General features: G+C 37.9%; 1 protein-coding gene across 1 annotated transcript in view; it reads right to left on the bottom strand.

The window, feature by feature from the left end:
• ZNF407 (zinc finger protein 407) overlaps positions 1-17885 on the bottom strand; it is a 334032-nt gene that overhangs the window by 34684 nt on the left and 281463 nt on the right. The window contains exon 8 of the mRNA XM_044426431.1: positions 16170-16348. Coding sequence (XP_044282366.1) covers positions 16170-16348 — 179 coding nt within the window. The remainder of the gene's footprint in view (positions 1-16169; positions 16349-17885) is intronic.

Here is a 17885-nt window from a genome sequence, read left to right as displayed (position 1 = left end):
ACCTAAATTAATAGCCAATTTGGAAGGGTGGGGGGTTAGCAACCATAATTAATAGTTTACAGCCAGCTCTAGTTAATTTTTAAAAATTAGGTAAAGTGTTTGAAAAGCCTTCTGTCACTAAGCTGTCCATAACTACAAGACTGAAATGCGTTATGGGAATCATAAAGTATATCAATGTTTTGGTAACTGGTGGTCTGGAAACTGGGAACAACAGAATTAGAGAAAGAATGAAAACACAGCAAAATATCCCCGGTGTGCTCTTGTGGCTGAAAATGCAACAATTTTCCAAGCCACGATTTCAAGTGAACAGTGAAGATAGATGGGAAGGGAAGGGGTTAATGAAGCACAACAAAAATGTAGTATGTTAGATTAATGGGAGAGTCATTACAATCAAAAGGTGGAGTTATATGAGCACTGGCTCTTATTTGACTTATTGAAATTAAATACCTTATTTTGTGCAATACTTTACATTCAAAATTCACATCAGGCTCTAGGGTAGAAGGTTTAGGGGAAGAAAAAAAATCCTTTCTTTCCAGTGAATATTTCATATTGTCAGTGCCTTTTGCAACATTCAATTGAAGAACTTTAGTCACCATATATTATAATGGTATTTTAGCTCTAAAAGTAGTTTTCCAGTCAATGTTCTTTGCCTTTCAGGGAGACAAACTGTTTTTCTTTCCTCTAAATGAGCACAATAAAATGGGTAAGCTGTCTGGGGTGGAGAAAGAGCAGACAAACTGGTGGTATAAAGCTCAATAGAAAAAAATGTGATACAGACAAAAGGAGATCTAAAGCATGTTTACAGTATACAGTATCATTTATTCTACAGGTCAGCCTGTAGAAAGTGTTTCTTCCCATCACTATAATCATTAGAAGCTGTTTGACTCAAACCTGCTCTGACTTCATGAGTGAACATTAAAAAAAAAAAAAAACCCCACAGATAAAAAAGAGAGGAGCCAGAGCAAACAAAAAAGTTGGGTAAATGATATTCCTGTATCACAGAGGATATACATTTCACAAATGTTTCTGACATTTATGGACTGATCCAGAAATCCTTACAGAGGTGAAAACAATTGGATTAAACGCATGATGTCTAGTCATTCTGATAAAGGCAACGGAATCATGGCTTATAAACATAACTGGTCTGCTAAAGTGCTCCACAAGTACCCCCAATATACACAAATAGCCCCTGTGCATGGTCTTCTCCATTCATTTTAATGAAGGCATTGGCTCTGTCAGTGCACATCTGCCATGCCACTGAAGTGCACTGAGAAGAATTTGGAGATGTATGAAGCTCTGCGCAGGTGTATACTGGAGCCCTTTGGCCTACAACAGATCACCTAAATGACACTACATTTAATCTATTTTGTAAGCTGTTTATCAAACCCAAATCCCTTGAAATTCCACAAGTCATGAATCATATTTATACTTTAGGCTATAGAGAAGTAGCTATCTAAGCAGAGTTTGGTGGACTTATGAGGGAAAGGAAGTACAAACTGCAGATAAAGCAAACAAACAAAAAAATCAAAAGATTCCAGAGTTTCTGGTTCCAGAGAGAAGGATGAAAACAACTAGACTTGTTTCTTATCCAAACAAAATATATTAAGCTGAAACAGATGATGGAGTTACTCCTACACATTCACTCCTCCTGTCCACACTCTTTATCTTATAAGCATGGCAGTATGTATCAAAGTGACCAGATTTGTCTGAAGGCTGCTACGAATCACCTGCCCATGCACCATCTAATTCTGTATTTTTTTTTTTTTTAAGAAGCAAGCTCTTTATTGGTAATAATTTAAGCTATCACTTGCTTGGCACCTGCTACAAATCAATAGCATATATTTAAGTGGATGAAAAAGCTAAATGTGATTGTCATTTGCAAAGCAAGATTGTGGTGCTCACTGTCCTGTCCCCCCGCCCCCCGGAAGGCTTTTAGAAAATCTCCTTTTGGAATACTACATTCTGATTCAGGTACGTAGTAGCTGCACATTCAGAGCATTCTGCTCTGCATTAAAGATCTGTCATTTTTAAGGCCAAAACACAAGGATAAGTTATAGTAAAAACTAACATGAAATGTGCAATTTTACCGATTCCATTGCTGCTGGCCATACATCTTTGATGGCAACACTACATTGGTTGTAGTACCATAAAAATCAATAAATATTAACCTTTTCCTGACACTTTCTGCACAGATGCTTTATCAATTGCTGTCAGGTGATAGAGCAGTTGGTTGTGCACTATATTTTTCAGCTAAGAATCTGGTACAAACTTAAAAATCAGTGTCAATTAATAAGCCTTTTAATTCAAAAATCACTAGTTCCTGGTTCAGAAAGTAAAACAAAAAAAGTAGTAGGGCTGTCTCACAAAAATTGTTGCTTAGATGTCTTTTGCAGAAGAGAAACTGCACAGTTGAGAAGCAACCTGACTAGTTTTACAAACTTGTGAAACAAAAACTAAATAGCACGTTACTTTTAAGCAAAGTGTTACATAAGATACAAAAAACAAACTCTTTTACTTCCAGTGTAAATTCAAATCCGCAATCTTCCAACTTTCTTCTTTCTTCATGTGCCACTCTAGGAGCTTCTTCAAGGGATACCCCCTTTCAACACAGAGCCACTTGCAATATTGTTGGATTTACAGAGGTCACTGCTTGACTACTTTTTATTTAATCCAACTTTGTGTACAATTATTTGGAAGTTAAGCCTCATTGATTTCATTTGACTTTAGATTCATGGAAATCTACTTAGAGCAGCCAGATTTCCTAATGCCATTACAACCCGGCTCACAGAATGGAGACCTACGCGACTGGGTTCTGGCAGAAAGTTCAGAGCCACCATTTGTAAATCCCTTATGGAAAGTTTAAACAAAAGATACATGTGGGTTTGATTCCTTTCGGTTTATTTTATGCTGCCCTTTGATCACTCATGATTAAAAGCACATGACCTAAACATTCTGCTACCCCACTCGGAACTTCTTTACAGGGATACCTCTCATGTGGTAGATATGTTCTGGTTTTCTTCCATGGTTGCCTGTTTGTATACAGCTGGCATAGCTTTCTCCAATGGAGCTAAAATGGTTTCTCCCTCCCTCCCTTTCCTTAGAGAATGAATGAAGGATGGGCTGTTTTCAAGGACCTCTCCTTGTTTCATCCATGGGCTAAATGTGTTTTCTGCAGACACTGCTCTTAGCAATGTAGTGACATATAGTGACAAATTATCAGAACTGAAAACGAAGTAAGAGTACAAACCTACAGCCAACTGGTAAATTTCAGTGCATTTAATTCCAGCACCCCCTCAACAAATAATGGAAGATTTCCACTAGCACCTTATTCTTGATTCAGGCTGTTTTCTTGCCTATCTCTGCCTAGATTTATACAGCAGTGGCCCTCGTGTGAGCTGAGTGCTTCATTACAGTGCTGGACTGCAGGGAAGTCTCGTTTGCATATTCCCTTTCTCCCCTAGGAGAAAGAAATAACTTGAGCGGATATCATTGGGCTAAAGTGCCAGCTTACATTTTTTGGAAGGGAAGGTAAAAGATGGAAAACCACAGTCCAAGCATCTGCCAGCAGAGTATCAATAGGGACTTCTCTAACCTCCCATTTCCCTCGTCGTCTTTCCTGGCACATGTTTATTTCTCTGGCAAAACTTTATTGTCATTATTCTTTTCAGCGCCAGGCTAAAACCTTTTTATTTTCCCAATGTTTTAAGAGCTGATTGTTTTAATCGGTTGTTAGTTGAATTTTTAGGACACTGTGTTTTATTTTACGTTTTGCATTGTTAAACCGTCCCAAGACTTTGGTAAGGGATGATCTAGAAAAGTTTTAAGTAAATAAATAAATTATAAGATGTTTAAAAAGGCTCAAAGGTGTTGGGAAGCATGGGGAGAAAATAACAGACCTTTGTTCCACTATGGAGAGTACGAACCTCCTCAAATTGCTTCTTTGGACTCAGGAAAGAAGACACGCAAATGCCTCTTTTTGTGTTGTTCAGTTTACTCAGACCTGCCATGTGCCACTCCAAAGTGATAGTGTGATTCACTGCAAAAAACACTTTTGCCAAGCAGACAAACAAACAACCCTCACGTGAATAACTCACTCCCTGCATGTGACCATGCTAACGTGGGTCTGTCCAGGGCTGGCATCAGGCAGTGCACCCAAGATAATGTTGTGCAGATCACCTGGCTACCCTGATGCATGCACTGGTAACCTCAAGAGAGGGTTATTTTAATGTGCTCCTTTGAGTTTGACCCGGAAGTTACAGCTAGTGGAAAATGCTGTGTGCTAGCTGGTAAATGGGACAATCTATGGGAACATAAAACTCCCACTCTGAAGGAGTCACAAGGGCTGCCATTATGCTGCCAAGGTGATACTGCTGCTATCACAGGAGGACTTACATGGCTTATGACCTAGATCCTGACTAAGTATCTTTTCTCTTATGTACTTGCCCAGATATTAATATCTAGAGGGGATGCTATTCAGAGATCATACTCAACAGGTGAAGATGTAACTGGCAACTGCATGCTTGGGGATGTTCAGGGCAAAGCTTAGCAGTATATCCTTTTCCCTTCCCCACTTTTTCTCCTGCATGATCAGATGAACATCTGCCTAGGGGTATACGTCTGGGCATGTGCTAAAGTCCTTTTTACTCAGCTATAACTGAATTTGTGTTGTTTTACTTTGAAATAAACTTTTTAATATATGTATTCTACTCTTGGTTTGATGGCAAGATTATACTGGCATTGTTCACCATTTTGGGATTATTATATAATAAAAAGCAAGTAATAAATGTTATAAATCAATAAATTAAAAGAATATAAGAGCAGGGGCAGGCCCCACCTAAGAGCAATGTGGCTTTCAGGGTTCAGAACAAAACCATTGGTAAATATGGAGTACATGTAGCCTATTCTAAATAAAAACATGAAGTATATGAATAATATAACATACAATCCTTGTGGATTAGTTATGAAACTATTAAGATATAGATAAGCAAAAAGTGCAAGACAAGCATGCATCTTTATTTGCTGATGTTACATGCATGATGTGAGACAATATCCTGCTTTAGACTCTCAGTATCTAACTCATTAAACCATAATTTAGCAACTAGCAACTGACAGGGCTATGTGTTCCCTTCTTCAGCAAAGGATTAAATTTTGCTTTACTTAAATCGCACATATCCATTAATATCCACTACAGGGAACTGCAGTTTAATGTCAGTTTACTAACCAGGATCCTAAACCACAATTTGAAGGTGTATATAGATCCTGGTTAGTATACTCATATTAAATCATAGCTTCTTGTTCTGAATGTAATGGTTAACTGCAGTTTGATTAAATCAGGATGTAAGCACTGAAAAAGGGAGAGGGCAATAGGAGAAGGAAGAAGCATGCATTCTATTGCTCATTACCAATTGCTAAACTATAGTTGAGCAACCTAGGAACTGACAATCCAAACTGGCCTCCTAGGATTTCACTCACTTCAATTACAATAGAAACAAGAAAAGAAGAATTTGATCTGGTTCTGTCTAGTCTATGGTCCTCAGAGAGATCCATGCTGCACAATTCACACAAAGAGTATAGGATTATGTTTTCTGTACTTTGCAACTTGAAATGGCTGCCAGACTTTGCAATACTAGGCAATTCTTGGCAGAGGATGAAACTGATGAGGTGAAATCAAGGCCACAAAATCTTATGCCATAATACATATGTTAGCCATCAAGATGCCATAGGATGCTGTTGTTTTTGCTACAACCCTTGTTGTAGCCCTTTGTAAAATATGCGTGTAAGCACCTTCGTTTGCTATGATTTCACCATACACTTCTATTGGATGTAGAGCAAGGATCATTTCATGCCTAGAAATCATATGGTCCATTCCTCATCACTGAAATTAGCAGCAGTTTGCCCAAACAACTGCACACACAGAATTTGAAACAGAGACACTAAATACATAGCTCCTATTTAGCAGAGCAGGATTACAGAATTGCTATATGTAAAAAGATTAAAAGTGACTAAACATAGGAGGGGTCTCCTTATTTAATCCTCTGCAATTCTGGCTCTAAGGAATAATATATAACAAAGAACAAAATTGTAGATGTTAAGCCTTCACCAATAAGTTAGATTTAAATTTCATTTGAAAAGTCAACATTAGACACAGAATGATCTATAGGGAAATAAGTAACTACTTTAAGAAGCATGATGTTATGTCAGTAGAAGCTAAACTCAAATACACTAAAAGCTTAATTATCATATTCTCTGAAATTTGACTGAAGAATAGAACAAGTTTACATTTGTCATTTCTTTCAATAGCTACTGTTTTACTATTATTATTCAAATACAGATGTTCATTCTGTTGGTCAGTCTCAGGAACAATCAGATTTTTCTCTAGAACATCACAATGTTCTCTAGTTTAAGATTACAAATTTTTCAAGTTGTATTTTCTACTTTTGCAGGGTACAATTAGCTAATCGTTTCCCTTTATAAAGGCTTTTTCACATGTGACATTTGGCAAAGTTTCCAACTTGCAATTTCTTGGTTGGCAGGAATGCCAAAAGCCCTGAACTGAAGCCATGGTGTTCTGGGTTGTTGTTTTTTTTTAATCAAGTCACTAAGCATGCTTCATGATTTTAAGAGGAACTGTACTGGAACTTGGCATGTGCTAAGCAGAATTTGCCCTCATGTTTTATAGGGACAAAGATGGTCAGCTCATGTTATTACCTTGAGGCTATCCCAGGGTAAATGTAGCTTTATGGTTTTCTGGCTCTGACTTGCCTCCATTGAAGAGAACACAATAGCAACTAAAGCTCAGGAAAGTACTATCATTCTGGCCCAGAAATCTCAAGGCTACAAGCATTTATATTTCTAGAACTCAGGAAAACCTAGTCAAACATCCATAAGAGCATGATAAATTGCAGGAAGAAGAAGAAAAAGCAGCAACGACAAAGCTGTAATGGGACTTTAAAATAGAACAAAACATAACCTATACTGTGCTCCTCAGGCTCAAAGTCTTGCTTGATGAGAGATGCACCGGATCAGATTTGTTACTATGCAGTAATTAGCAGTTCATGAACTACTTTTGTGGATTTGCAGAAGCTTAAATTATATGTTGAACCCCAAGGTGAACTACAACAAGCACACTTTTGAAAAATCCACCATTTCTTATTTTTTTGAGAATGGAGCTCTACTCGCTTCCAGCATTTTCAGCAGCAGATAAGCCAGAATGTGAATTACATTTTACTTCACTGATTAGTTGTTGACTTCCACCAGTTCTATCATTTCCTGTATTTCTGAAGTTCAGAGGTCAGTGTGAATCCTTACATCAGCAAATGATAAGCATCCATGCACAAGATGAAGGGATCAGCAGACTCAGGGGATCCGAGGATGGCAGAATTACAAAATATCTTTAAGGTAAGAGACCCTAAAAAATTCCCAAACCAGCTCAGTGGGGACAGAACATGCTTCAGGCTCATGCAGTGCTGACTACTGAGCAGAGAGTAGAAGGATGGACTAAAGTATGATGGTGGAGACATGGCTGAATAAAACACAGGAAATGCCACTCTGCAATCTAACTTCGATTTTCTTTTTTATAACAACTTGTTACCTATATAGAGCATGAGTGGGCAACATCAGGTGGTCCAAGGGCCATTTTAGCTATAAAAAGGTTCCTTAAATGACTGAGCAAGTTACAATGCTTTCGCCCTGCACTGAAGGGAGTATCAAGTATGGATCAGATGAGCCTTTCTGGAAGGATGTTCTGAGGATGCAGTGGTATCACTAAGATGGACATCTCTCCTGTAGCCACCTGCTTTGCCTCATTTGGCAAGGGAACCTGGAGGAGGCCCTTGATGATGCCATTGGGACTAGTTAAGTAGACTTGAGAAGGGTTACCTCTTCAGGTAAACTGATCAAGCCATTTCAGGGCTTTAAAGGTTAAAACTGAATTAAATCAGAGAGACACAGTGTGATAGAATGTTTAACAGCCTGAGACTAGGACTCAGGCAATCTGGGTTTTAGTCCCTGCTTAGTCATGGAGCTTACTGGGTTACTTTGGACGAGTCACAGACTCTTAGCCCAACCTATCTCACAGGGTTGTTGTTGTGGGGATAAGGTTGGGAGCAGCAGGAGGCAAATTACATAAGCCGCTTTGAGTTCTTTGTGAGAAAAAGGTAGGATAAAAATTGAATAAGTAATTAATTAAATCCCGAAACAAACTGGCTGTCAGAGTAGATCTCCAACAATTAACACGCTGCCATGCTGTATGCTGGTTTCTGTACTGTTTTCAAGGGTTGTCCCTTGTATAAGATGCATCAACAGGAAGAACAGGAGGTTACACGAGCATGAATTACTGTCACAGGCTTAGCTCTGTCCCATACTGATGTAATCCTACCCATATTTCTGGCATACACATCTCTATCTGTAATCTATATAGATGGGAGGGGGCTTTTTTCTGTTGCTGTTACTTGTCACTAGCCATACTGCACTTCCATCACAGCTGACAAAGCTTCTGTGACCACTGTGTTGTATAGCCTGCATCCATAATACAGTTCTGTGGAATTTTCACTTGAGTGGATGGAGGTTAAGAGGGGAAAACTTAGGTAAGCTCACCTAGTCTTGTGAATTGCTTGTGCTGTAACAGAAAGAAAATGTTCAGTGACAAAATTTTAGAATGACTCAAAGAATGACAACAACAACAAAAGTTAAGGCCATATTAGATCTTCACTGACCGGCCAAAATGATACAGAACAAGCATTTCATATTCTGTCTATTAATAAGCTCTAGGCAGACCTTTGCCTGCTTATGTATGGGCTAAAGTATGGAGGAGGATATATAGGTGCATGCATAAGCTTTGCCTCCAGCATCCTTGGTAGCCTTAGAGGAGAGGTCTGTAGATAACTTGTCAAGCGTGTTCAATGAAACAAAGTCCCTATGGTGAAAAACCATGGTAAGGCAGGCTCTGTGATCATGGGAACTCTGCCAGTGTAATCAGCTGAACACACTTGCAGAGCTTCTTCAGGAACTTTATGCCCCATGCATGAAGGTCTGGATGGGTTCTGGGCATGCAGATATGTTGGGAACAAAGGCTATGTGCACACCCATGTCCCCCTTTGTACTTTAGCTTTACATGCAAGCAAGTGAATGCCTGTACTGGGATTCTGCTTCCCTTAAAACAATACTGCAAACATTACTTTGGATGTGCTATTCCTATTTTGGTCTCTGTGTTATAATTCCATTTTAGAGTTTTCTAGAAATTGTGTTTCTGGAAAACAAAGGAAATTAACTTTCACCGTGTGAAAAAATTTACGTAGGAATAGATGTATACACACTTCAAGGCATTTTTGCCTTTTAGGCAATAATGATCAGATAGCATATATATTTAGAGGTTATATCACATTCATATGGTTTTCTTTTCTGGGGTGCCTGACATGGCAACTTTTTTGGCATGTTGCCCAGCTGCTTCAATTCTCTGATAAGTCACAGATGCATGGAAAAACTGCATGCCATTGCTGTACTGGTTCATCATACATTTCATATATTTTATAGGACACATACAAGGCTGGGCACATTCTGGGCCAAGATAAGCTGAACTCTCTTTTAATTATACAAATCTAACTTATTTTCCATGACTTATTCTACTTCTGCAAATCAAGGAAAGGGGAAAAAAGCTGTACAGGGCACTGAACCACACTTTTGCCCATTGTAAATATGATTCAGCCAATACTTCTTGCTCCTGAGATTTCCCCAGTAAACTGCCTGGACACTTCTGAGAACATCTTTGAAGGCATCAAGACCAGGAACTGGCTTAGAAAAAGGAAAACAGAGATTCTCAGGTGGGTGGACTCTGCCCCTAAAGCCTCATTTCATGCTTCCTGGCACTTTTGCTTTGCTGCAACCATGATGAATATAATAGCACCCAAATAACCAGCCAGTATACGAAAGAAATCATCAAGGGGAGGCTTCAACATGTCAGTACCCACTTAAGCAGATTACCTAAGATCACTCTAAAAATCTGCAGAAGATGCTTTAAAATTGTATACTTATCATTCTTCTGCAGCGTTGGAGGAAGGTACATAACAGGTGCTCATATGAAAATGTCATATCTTGCTCTACCTTTCCTTCAAAGTAAATTTTACTTATATATTAATCACTCTTTTCCTAGATATGTGGTAAATATAAAATACTGGATTTGGAACTTGTTGATAATTAAGTGCTCGCTGCTTTCAAAACCTCTGCATTTTAACAAGATGCTAGTATATGTTGTACATTAAAAATGATAAGCTCCATTCCAGGTATTGCGAGTGGAATTCTGTTCATCCAAATATCTCATTACATAACATTATTATCCCGTTTCCTTTCTTTCCTTCTGTGTGCCCCTTCTAATTGCTCCAGAGATTCCCTCAAGGTTCTGCGGCTGTCTTGGAGAGGAATGCATCATCATCATCATCATCATCATCATCATCATCATCATCTCCTCCTCCTCCTCCTCCTCCTCCTCCTCCTCGCCAAAGCTCTCTCTGTTCACAGATTTGTTTTGTCCAAAATGGATATACACACGTAACAAAATTTGGGGTTTTGTTTGTTCCATGTTTACTTGGTTATTTGGAATAAGCAGTTTTGAGGTAATGGATATACTGTAAACTTACTGCAAATTCTTACTAGTTCATGATGAACAAAATTTACAAAAGATTAATTTCATCTTACCTTCTTTTAGATAAAAAAACTGTATCAACAAATTAAGCTTTGATATACCCCAATTTCTTTAATTTTAACAATGACAGTGAAATTAATCTCTCAAGTGTTCATTTTAGAGGTCACTGAAGCCATAATTAAAGGCCTCGTCACTATCCTGATGGGTATTCCTAAGAAATGGAGTCCAGCGGGAACATTTTATCCCTCTGCTTATTCTGTGGATCAGCATTTTCTTCCCTTATACTTCTTAATTCTCTTAACTGGCAATTATTTAAGGAAGTCCAATATACTTTCATCCAATAAAATCTAAACAGCAGAAATGAAAGAAAGGAAGAAAGGGGGTGGGGGGAAGGGGGAATGGATACCAAGGATATGAGGCAGCGCTTAAGAACTGGTAAATGGGCAAGAGTTGGGGAGAAACATCCAAAGGAAGCTGTGGAAAATAAACAAAAATTAAAGAATATAAAGGGGATCCCCAGTTTACCAAATATCTCATTTACATAATGTTACTATCCAGAATGCATAGTCACTAGGTTGAGAAGATGAGAACATTTAAAAACCAACGTGGCTAAATACAGTTCCATTTCCTAGGGAAAGAAGGTTTACAGTTCTGTACTCTTAGATACCTGTCTGTTTCACCAAGTGGTTATGGTAGTACATAAGTATATTCTACGCACAAGGTGTCCCAGCTCTGCATATCCAGGGATCATCTAGCAGTTTGGGCTTCCTTATTTTTGAATATTTACATTGAAGCATAAAGTTACTTAAACTAAGGAAATTTATATAGTACAGACGGCACATCTTGAGCTTGGATATAACATTAAGGACATACAATTTTTTGTATGTTTAGCCAAGGTGAAAAGATCCTACAACTCCCAGAATTCCCCAGCGGTTAGATTGGAATGGATCCAAATAAATACCATAACATACTTCAATGACTTTCCCAAGATAGAAAAAAAATATATATTGGAATGTAATTTATATAATTGTTAAGGCCATGTAATCCTGAGTTACTCCAGTCATACGATCCTTAAGTGAATAGTAAATTTTCCCACTACCCTTGGGGACCTCAACACCACACTTAAAACTGCCTCAGTCAGCCCAGAAAGAAAGAGTATTTATTTCATTCTGCTTCTATGCCACCTCATAACCCAAGGGTTCTCTGGGAAGCTTACAAACAGTGAAGCAGTTGTACACTAATTGTACCACAGTCCTATTTTGGGATCCCAATATGAAGGATCCAGGTGCCTGAATATGAATTTCCTGTAGACCCTCTATTTACATGTATACAGTGAGTTAAAGGAAGTACTGATTTAAGTACAGATTTGATGGCTGTGATTCAAGAACACTTTCACCTGACCTTTTGCTTAAGTGGAACCCTGATAATTTCTTCAGAGGATGAAAGCCTTTTTCTCAAAAATATCTCATAGGTTCAGGAACTGGAAAGTTCTCATTACCAAAGATAACTTTTCAAATTCTATGTCATTACACAAGTCCAAAGGTAGGAAATGTTATTGCTATGGAGACAGCACAGAGCAGGTGGGGCTGTGTTTTATCATCTTTCTTTGTAGGACTCCTTTCAATATTCAGACTTTCCATATAAAGTCAACTACCAACTAGGATAACTAAGGATATTTTAGTTGATCAAAGAGTCCTCACACAATTCAGATAACTTCTTATGGCATGACCATAGCTAGTAGACATTTTTCTTTGGCTAATAACCATCAATGTCATATCAAAACTTTCCTAAATTTCAGAAGAATCTCTGTTTGGTTTACAGAAGACAGCTATTTTCAGGGAGGGTACGGGAGTAAAATAATTCAATATTTTACATGTTTACCAGGCCATGTATTTCACTATGCTCAGTGGAACTTACTCCCCAGTAAGTATGTTTTGGATTACAGCCAAGAGCTTCACTATGCTTGTGATTAGTAAAACAATACAGGTTGTGGTCATTGCCAGGAAACAAAGATTTCATCATAGCTTGATGCAGGAGGAGGAAATGGGAGATATTCGAGAAGTCGGTATTCCTTACAGAATTAGGCTACCTGCTATAGTAATGGATTTCAATGTTGTTCCACACACATCACATTTTATTGCAATTTACATTGTGATTATAAGTTATACAGGCATGTTTTAAAATCGAAACTCCTATGATATGTTAACCACATTGACACAATTTAATATCCAAGTGCAACAAAGCTGCAGTGAGATGCTTGCGCTTTTAACTCCACTACCACTTTCCCCTCAGCCCAGTAAGACAAAGCAAGAAAGTAGCGACTTGAGGTGCCATTCAGTTCTGTTACTCTATGCTACTGAAAGCCAAACAAAACAATTATGTTGGGGATCTTGTATTAATTCCTTCCTGTTTTCTGGATAGAGAGCTGAAATTTCCATGTGACAATTATCTCAGGAATGGTACTGTCAAGTGATGATGGGTTTTCATAAAACAGGAAAGACTTTTTTTTAAAAAAATCTTACGTAAGGATCAAAACAATCAGTTTCACACAGCTTAATTTTATACAAATGTAAGGTATTTGTATATAGGCTACAAGACCATATAGGCTACAAGAAACCCATTATTCTTTAGAGTTAGGTGAACATTTCTGTAAGGTTTTTCTTTCAAGCACATGCTAAAATTACTATTCTGCACAACCAGAGAAAAGGACTCTCTGCCAATCTATATGACATGCAGTTGAAAGACTGACACTAATAGCTATTACTAGAGTGAACCTGTTTGAAGCTGAGCTGCTGCTTACTGTTTCCTTTATATGAAGCATACCACCAATTAAAAGTCCTGTTTTATGTACCTGAAACCTAAGTAGCTTGTAGTGGTTTCCAGCATCTACCCTAACCATGTCAAGCCTTTTAATTTGTAGTCTAAGATTTTTGATGATGATGATGATGATTTAAATAATTACTGTATTTAAAATGTGGACTTTAAAATTGACACTGAAGTTACAACCAGAGAAGGCTGAAACTGGGCAGAGAAGTTGATCCTATATCAACCAAAATGGTTTTGATTGCATGAAGCATACAGTTACTTCATGTATCCAACTGATTTGGTTCCATTCACTCTGTCAATTAATATGCAGCGTATGGCTTAATGTTTTCTAGGTACAGAGCAGAATGAAATTAAACTGGCCAGTATACATTGGCATTTTATTTCCCCTTTTATAGTTCTTATTTATTTGAAGCATAATCCTTCATCAGTTATGCATGTATAAACCTTACTGTCCCTGTGCAGAACTACAACCATTTCTAATTTTTAACTGAGGATATGGAATGGAATAAAGACAAGCAAGAATTTTTTTATTAAAAATAAGCAAATTTTTTAGAATTAAATATCAGCTGCCTAGGTTATGAATTTTTATATCTTCAGTTGACATTCTACAACTTCAGTTTCCACTTGGTAATATAGCCATACGTTGATAAAAATCACATAATAGATCACACTATAACTTTTAGCAATCATTTCCCAACCACCCCTTAATAATTTGATGAATGCTTCTGTCAAGAAGGATAAAGATCACAATTTTATGTAGGCATAACTACTTGAACTTTGAGGATTCCATTCATGAATATTGCAACTGTTAACAACTGATAGGATCACCCTTTGTCCCATTTTGATGATGCAATCATAGAGATGCTTGCCTCTGAAGCTTTGTGCAAGCTATGGATATGGAAAGAAATTTATGTGTGGCAAAAATGAATTGTGACCTTAGTAGCATTTGCTTAGTAAAAATGTTTTCCTAAAATTTATTGGCGCTTTCTTGGAACAATATGCTAGACAGAATTAGAACAGAGATACAGCTATTTACCTCTGAAGTAAAATAGAAAAGATAGAGGCCTATGTTACTCAAGTGGTGATTAAGTGATCTGCCTTACTGTGGATAATATACTTGGGATACTACCTACAACTTGCATTCCAATAGTATTCTTTCTTCCATATTTTCACTTAAATGCAGTAGTTTTACTATGAAAGTAGGTGACTGACTGTATCAGGAAATATACATGCAGCTAGAAAAAGGTCTATCAAATAGGAAATCATTTATGTTAGATTACCAATATAAATTTTATTTTCCTGGGTTCCAAGATCACCGCAGACAGGGACTGCAGTGAAGAAATTAAAAGATGCTTGCTCCTGGGGAGGAAAGCTATGGCAAATCTAGACAGCATACTAAAAAGCAGAGACATCACCCTGCCGACAAAAGTGCATATAGTCAAGGCTATGGTTTTCCCAGTTGCAATGTATGGCTGTGAAAGTTGGACCGTAAGGAAGGCTGAGCGCTGTAGAACTGAGGCCTTTGAATTGTGGTGCTGGAGGAGACTCCTGCGAATCCCTTGGACCACAAGGCGATCAAACCGGTCAGTCCTAGAGGAGATCAACCCTGACTGCTCTTTAGAAGGTCAGATACTGAAGATGAAACTCAAATACTTTGGCCACCTAATGAGAAGGAAGGACTCCCTGGAGAAGAGCCTAATGCTGGGAACAACAGATGGCAAAAGAAGAAGGGGACAGCAGAGAATGAGGTGGCTTGATGAGCTTAAGTGGACTCCGGTGGATGGTGGAGGACAGGAAGACCTGGAGGAATGTTGTCCATAGGGTCGCGATTGGTTGGACATGACTTCGTGACTAACAACACCAACAACCAATATGAAAGTACTAATAATTTTAGAGAATACTAACTGTTGTTGCGAATACAATGAAGAAAACTGTGCAGGTTACGAATTAATTTATAATATTTTGTTACATGGAAAAATCACAATTATATGGGAGTCCTCAATTTTTTTCTCCTAAAAGCAGTCACGGACTGGGACACAATTTGAATCAGGAAAGTGGCAAGGGGGGCAGTCCAGCCCTTTCCCATAGTGTTGCGGCTTTGACCTAGATCATTGCCTAAGCGCTGCTATAGGTCACAGACAGGAAAAAGCAGTGGGAGACGGGAGCTGGTCTGGATTGGGCTACAGTGTATAGAAAACGGTTAGTCTTCTTCCAGCTTCTTTTTTCCCAACCCATCCCTGGTGGCTAATTTTAGGAAAGAAATAATTACCTGGGGAGAGCCAATCAGGAATCTTACACATAATGCCTAGTTTTACTTTAAACTACAAGATCTGTGTCCTAATTCAGAAGTACGGGGGCTAATGATTGGCTTATAATAGTGAGGAGAAGGCACTTTGCATTCATCAGAAGTGCTCTCCTTTACTGATATTCTTCATAAACTATAGTGCCTAAAGAAAAAAAAAAGCTTTATAACTAAAAGTGAATGACCATACATTTGACTGAATGCAAAATACATTCTGCTAACCTGTTACTGTGAGTTACATATTAATAAAATACATGTTAACTATAATGATTTAACTACTTCATTCTTTCTAGGCCAAGTTCATGCATGCTAAATGAAAGAAGGTATTTCTTACCATAAACATTTAAGTACATCCATTTGTGTACATGGAGAATCTGATGACAACAACTATAAAAATGTTCTTACCAGCATGCAGGTAAGCTAAATCAGGGTTCTCAATGTCAGGATGTAGTTCTTTCAGGTGGTTACGAAATTCCACTGGGATATTGGTTCCATATTCACATTTAGGACAGTTGTACATCTTTACTCCTTCATGTTTGCCTGTGTGCAGTATATGCTTGCGAATATTTTCAGCACAGTTGGACCTAAAGTGCAGTGACAAAATAATGAAGTTATATGATATATGCAAGCTCACATACTGAATTGGAATATAAAATGTAAATGGTCAGTCCCTCACAGTTAGGCTTGTGACTAACTTCTTTTTTTATGACTGATATTGACATATTGTAAACCTTCCAGAAAACACATATTAGGTAAAGCTTTAGAAGAATTAAAAATACATTTGAAATACATTTGAAATCATATTTTTAAAACTTTTAAAGAACACATTTTCTGAGTAAATATATTGTCTTGGATGGTTCCCAAAATTGTCTTTCTATATATCCTGATCCAAAACAGATACACAGGTATTATGCTGGCTTTACATGCAAATACATATAGAAAAATTTTGGATCAAAGCAAAGAAGTGTTCAAATCAAAATAATGCCTGATCTTACATTTGTTTTCATTATATTTCCAAATTATAAGTAGAAATATAGGTATGATATGGCCTTATATGTTTGGAGGAGAAGGTTTGGAATGATCAAAATGGAGCCAGAGAAGATGCAGTGATATTGTAGTGGACTTGGGGATTAATTAGGTTAATTCTTTGTGTCCAGCAATCAGCATGACTGCAAAACAATTGTGTTCTCAGACTGAACTGGCTGCTGGGGATGCTGGAAGCAGCTCTATCTTCCAGCTTCATTGACTTGTAACTTCTGGAATGTTACTAGCCTTATAAATCTTGTGTATACTCCGTGTGCATGAAGCCCGCATGCTAGGAGTGTTGTTGTCTAGCTGGGTGAGGTTGAAAACATGCCCAGCAGACCTATACCATAATGGGTTCCATATATGTTTTGTTCACAGTATTTATACGGAAGAATATGTTAAGTCTGGCCAGCAAGTCCTTGGTGAAACTGTGCACACATCTAACTTCTGAACCTTTTTCCACACTGGCAGGGGCAGAATTTTGCACTAAATGGTTTATCTATAGTAGAGGGTAGAAGCTGTGCCATGTCAGTGGAGATTTTATAGATTGTGCATCTTACAGTGTTTATCAAAAATTTTAAGTGTTCTCAATGCATAATTGAATCTCTTGCATTCATACATTTTGCTATTTCCTTCCATAACTGTGCAATTACATGCATGTGGAAGAATAAAGACATATACACATTTATCCAGACATCCATTGCAAAAACCCTTGAGTACAAGGCTTCTTTGCACAGGCATCATAGATCCTTAATGGGCAAATAATTCCTGCATCGAGCTGTGTTTTAGATAAGTTGGGCATGTATGAGCATATAAGTCAACTGTGTTTTTTTACTTTGCTCTGAATATTTTCAATTTAACAGCATACCAAGTAATTTTAAAATTACCAAGGCACTCAGAAGGGAAAAAAAAGTAGAAAAAAACAAAACCCACAAAGGGAGGGGGGACACTACCAGGAAGAACACAACAGCAGAAATAGGACTGAGCACACACCTGGCTGTCTGGGGGCTTGACAAGAGATTGGGACATTTTAGACAGTACTTTGCTAAAGTGACCGGTTCTCTAAAATATCTACAAGAGGTAGGACAATTAAAT

This window comes from Varanus komodoensis, unplaced genomic scaffold, assembly GCF_004798865.1.
Source record: "Varanus komodoensis strain SLA01 unplaced genomic scaffold, ASM479886v1 scaffold17, whole genome shotgun sequence".
Taxonomy (NCBI): domain Eukaryota; kingdom Metazoa; phylum Chordata; class Lepidosauria; order Squamata; family Varanidae; genus Varanus; species Varanus komodoensis.
The sequence above is the reverse complement of the archived record's forward strand: the minus strand, read 5'-3'. Positions and strand labels throughout refer to the sequence as shown.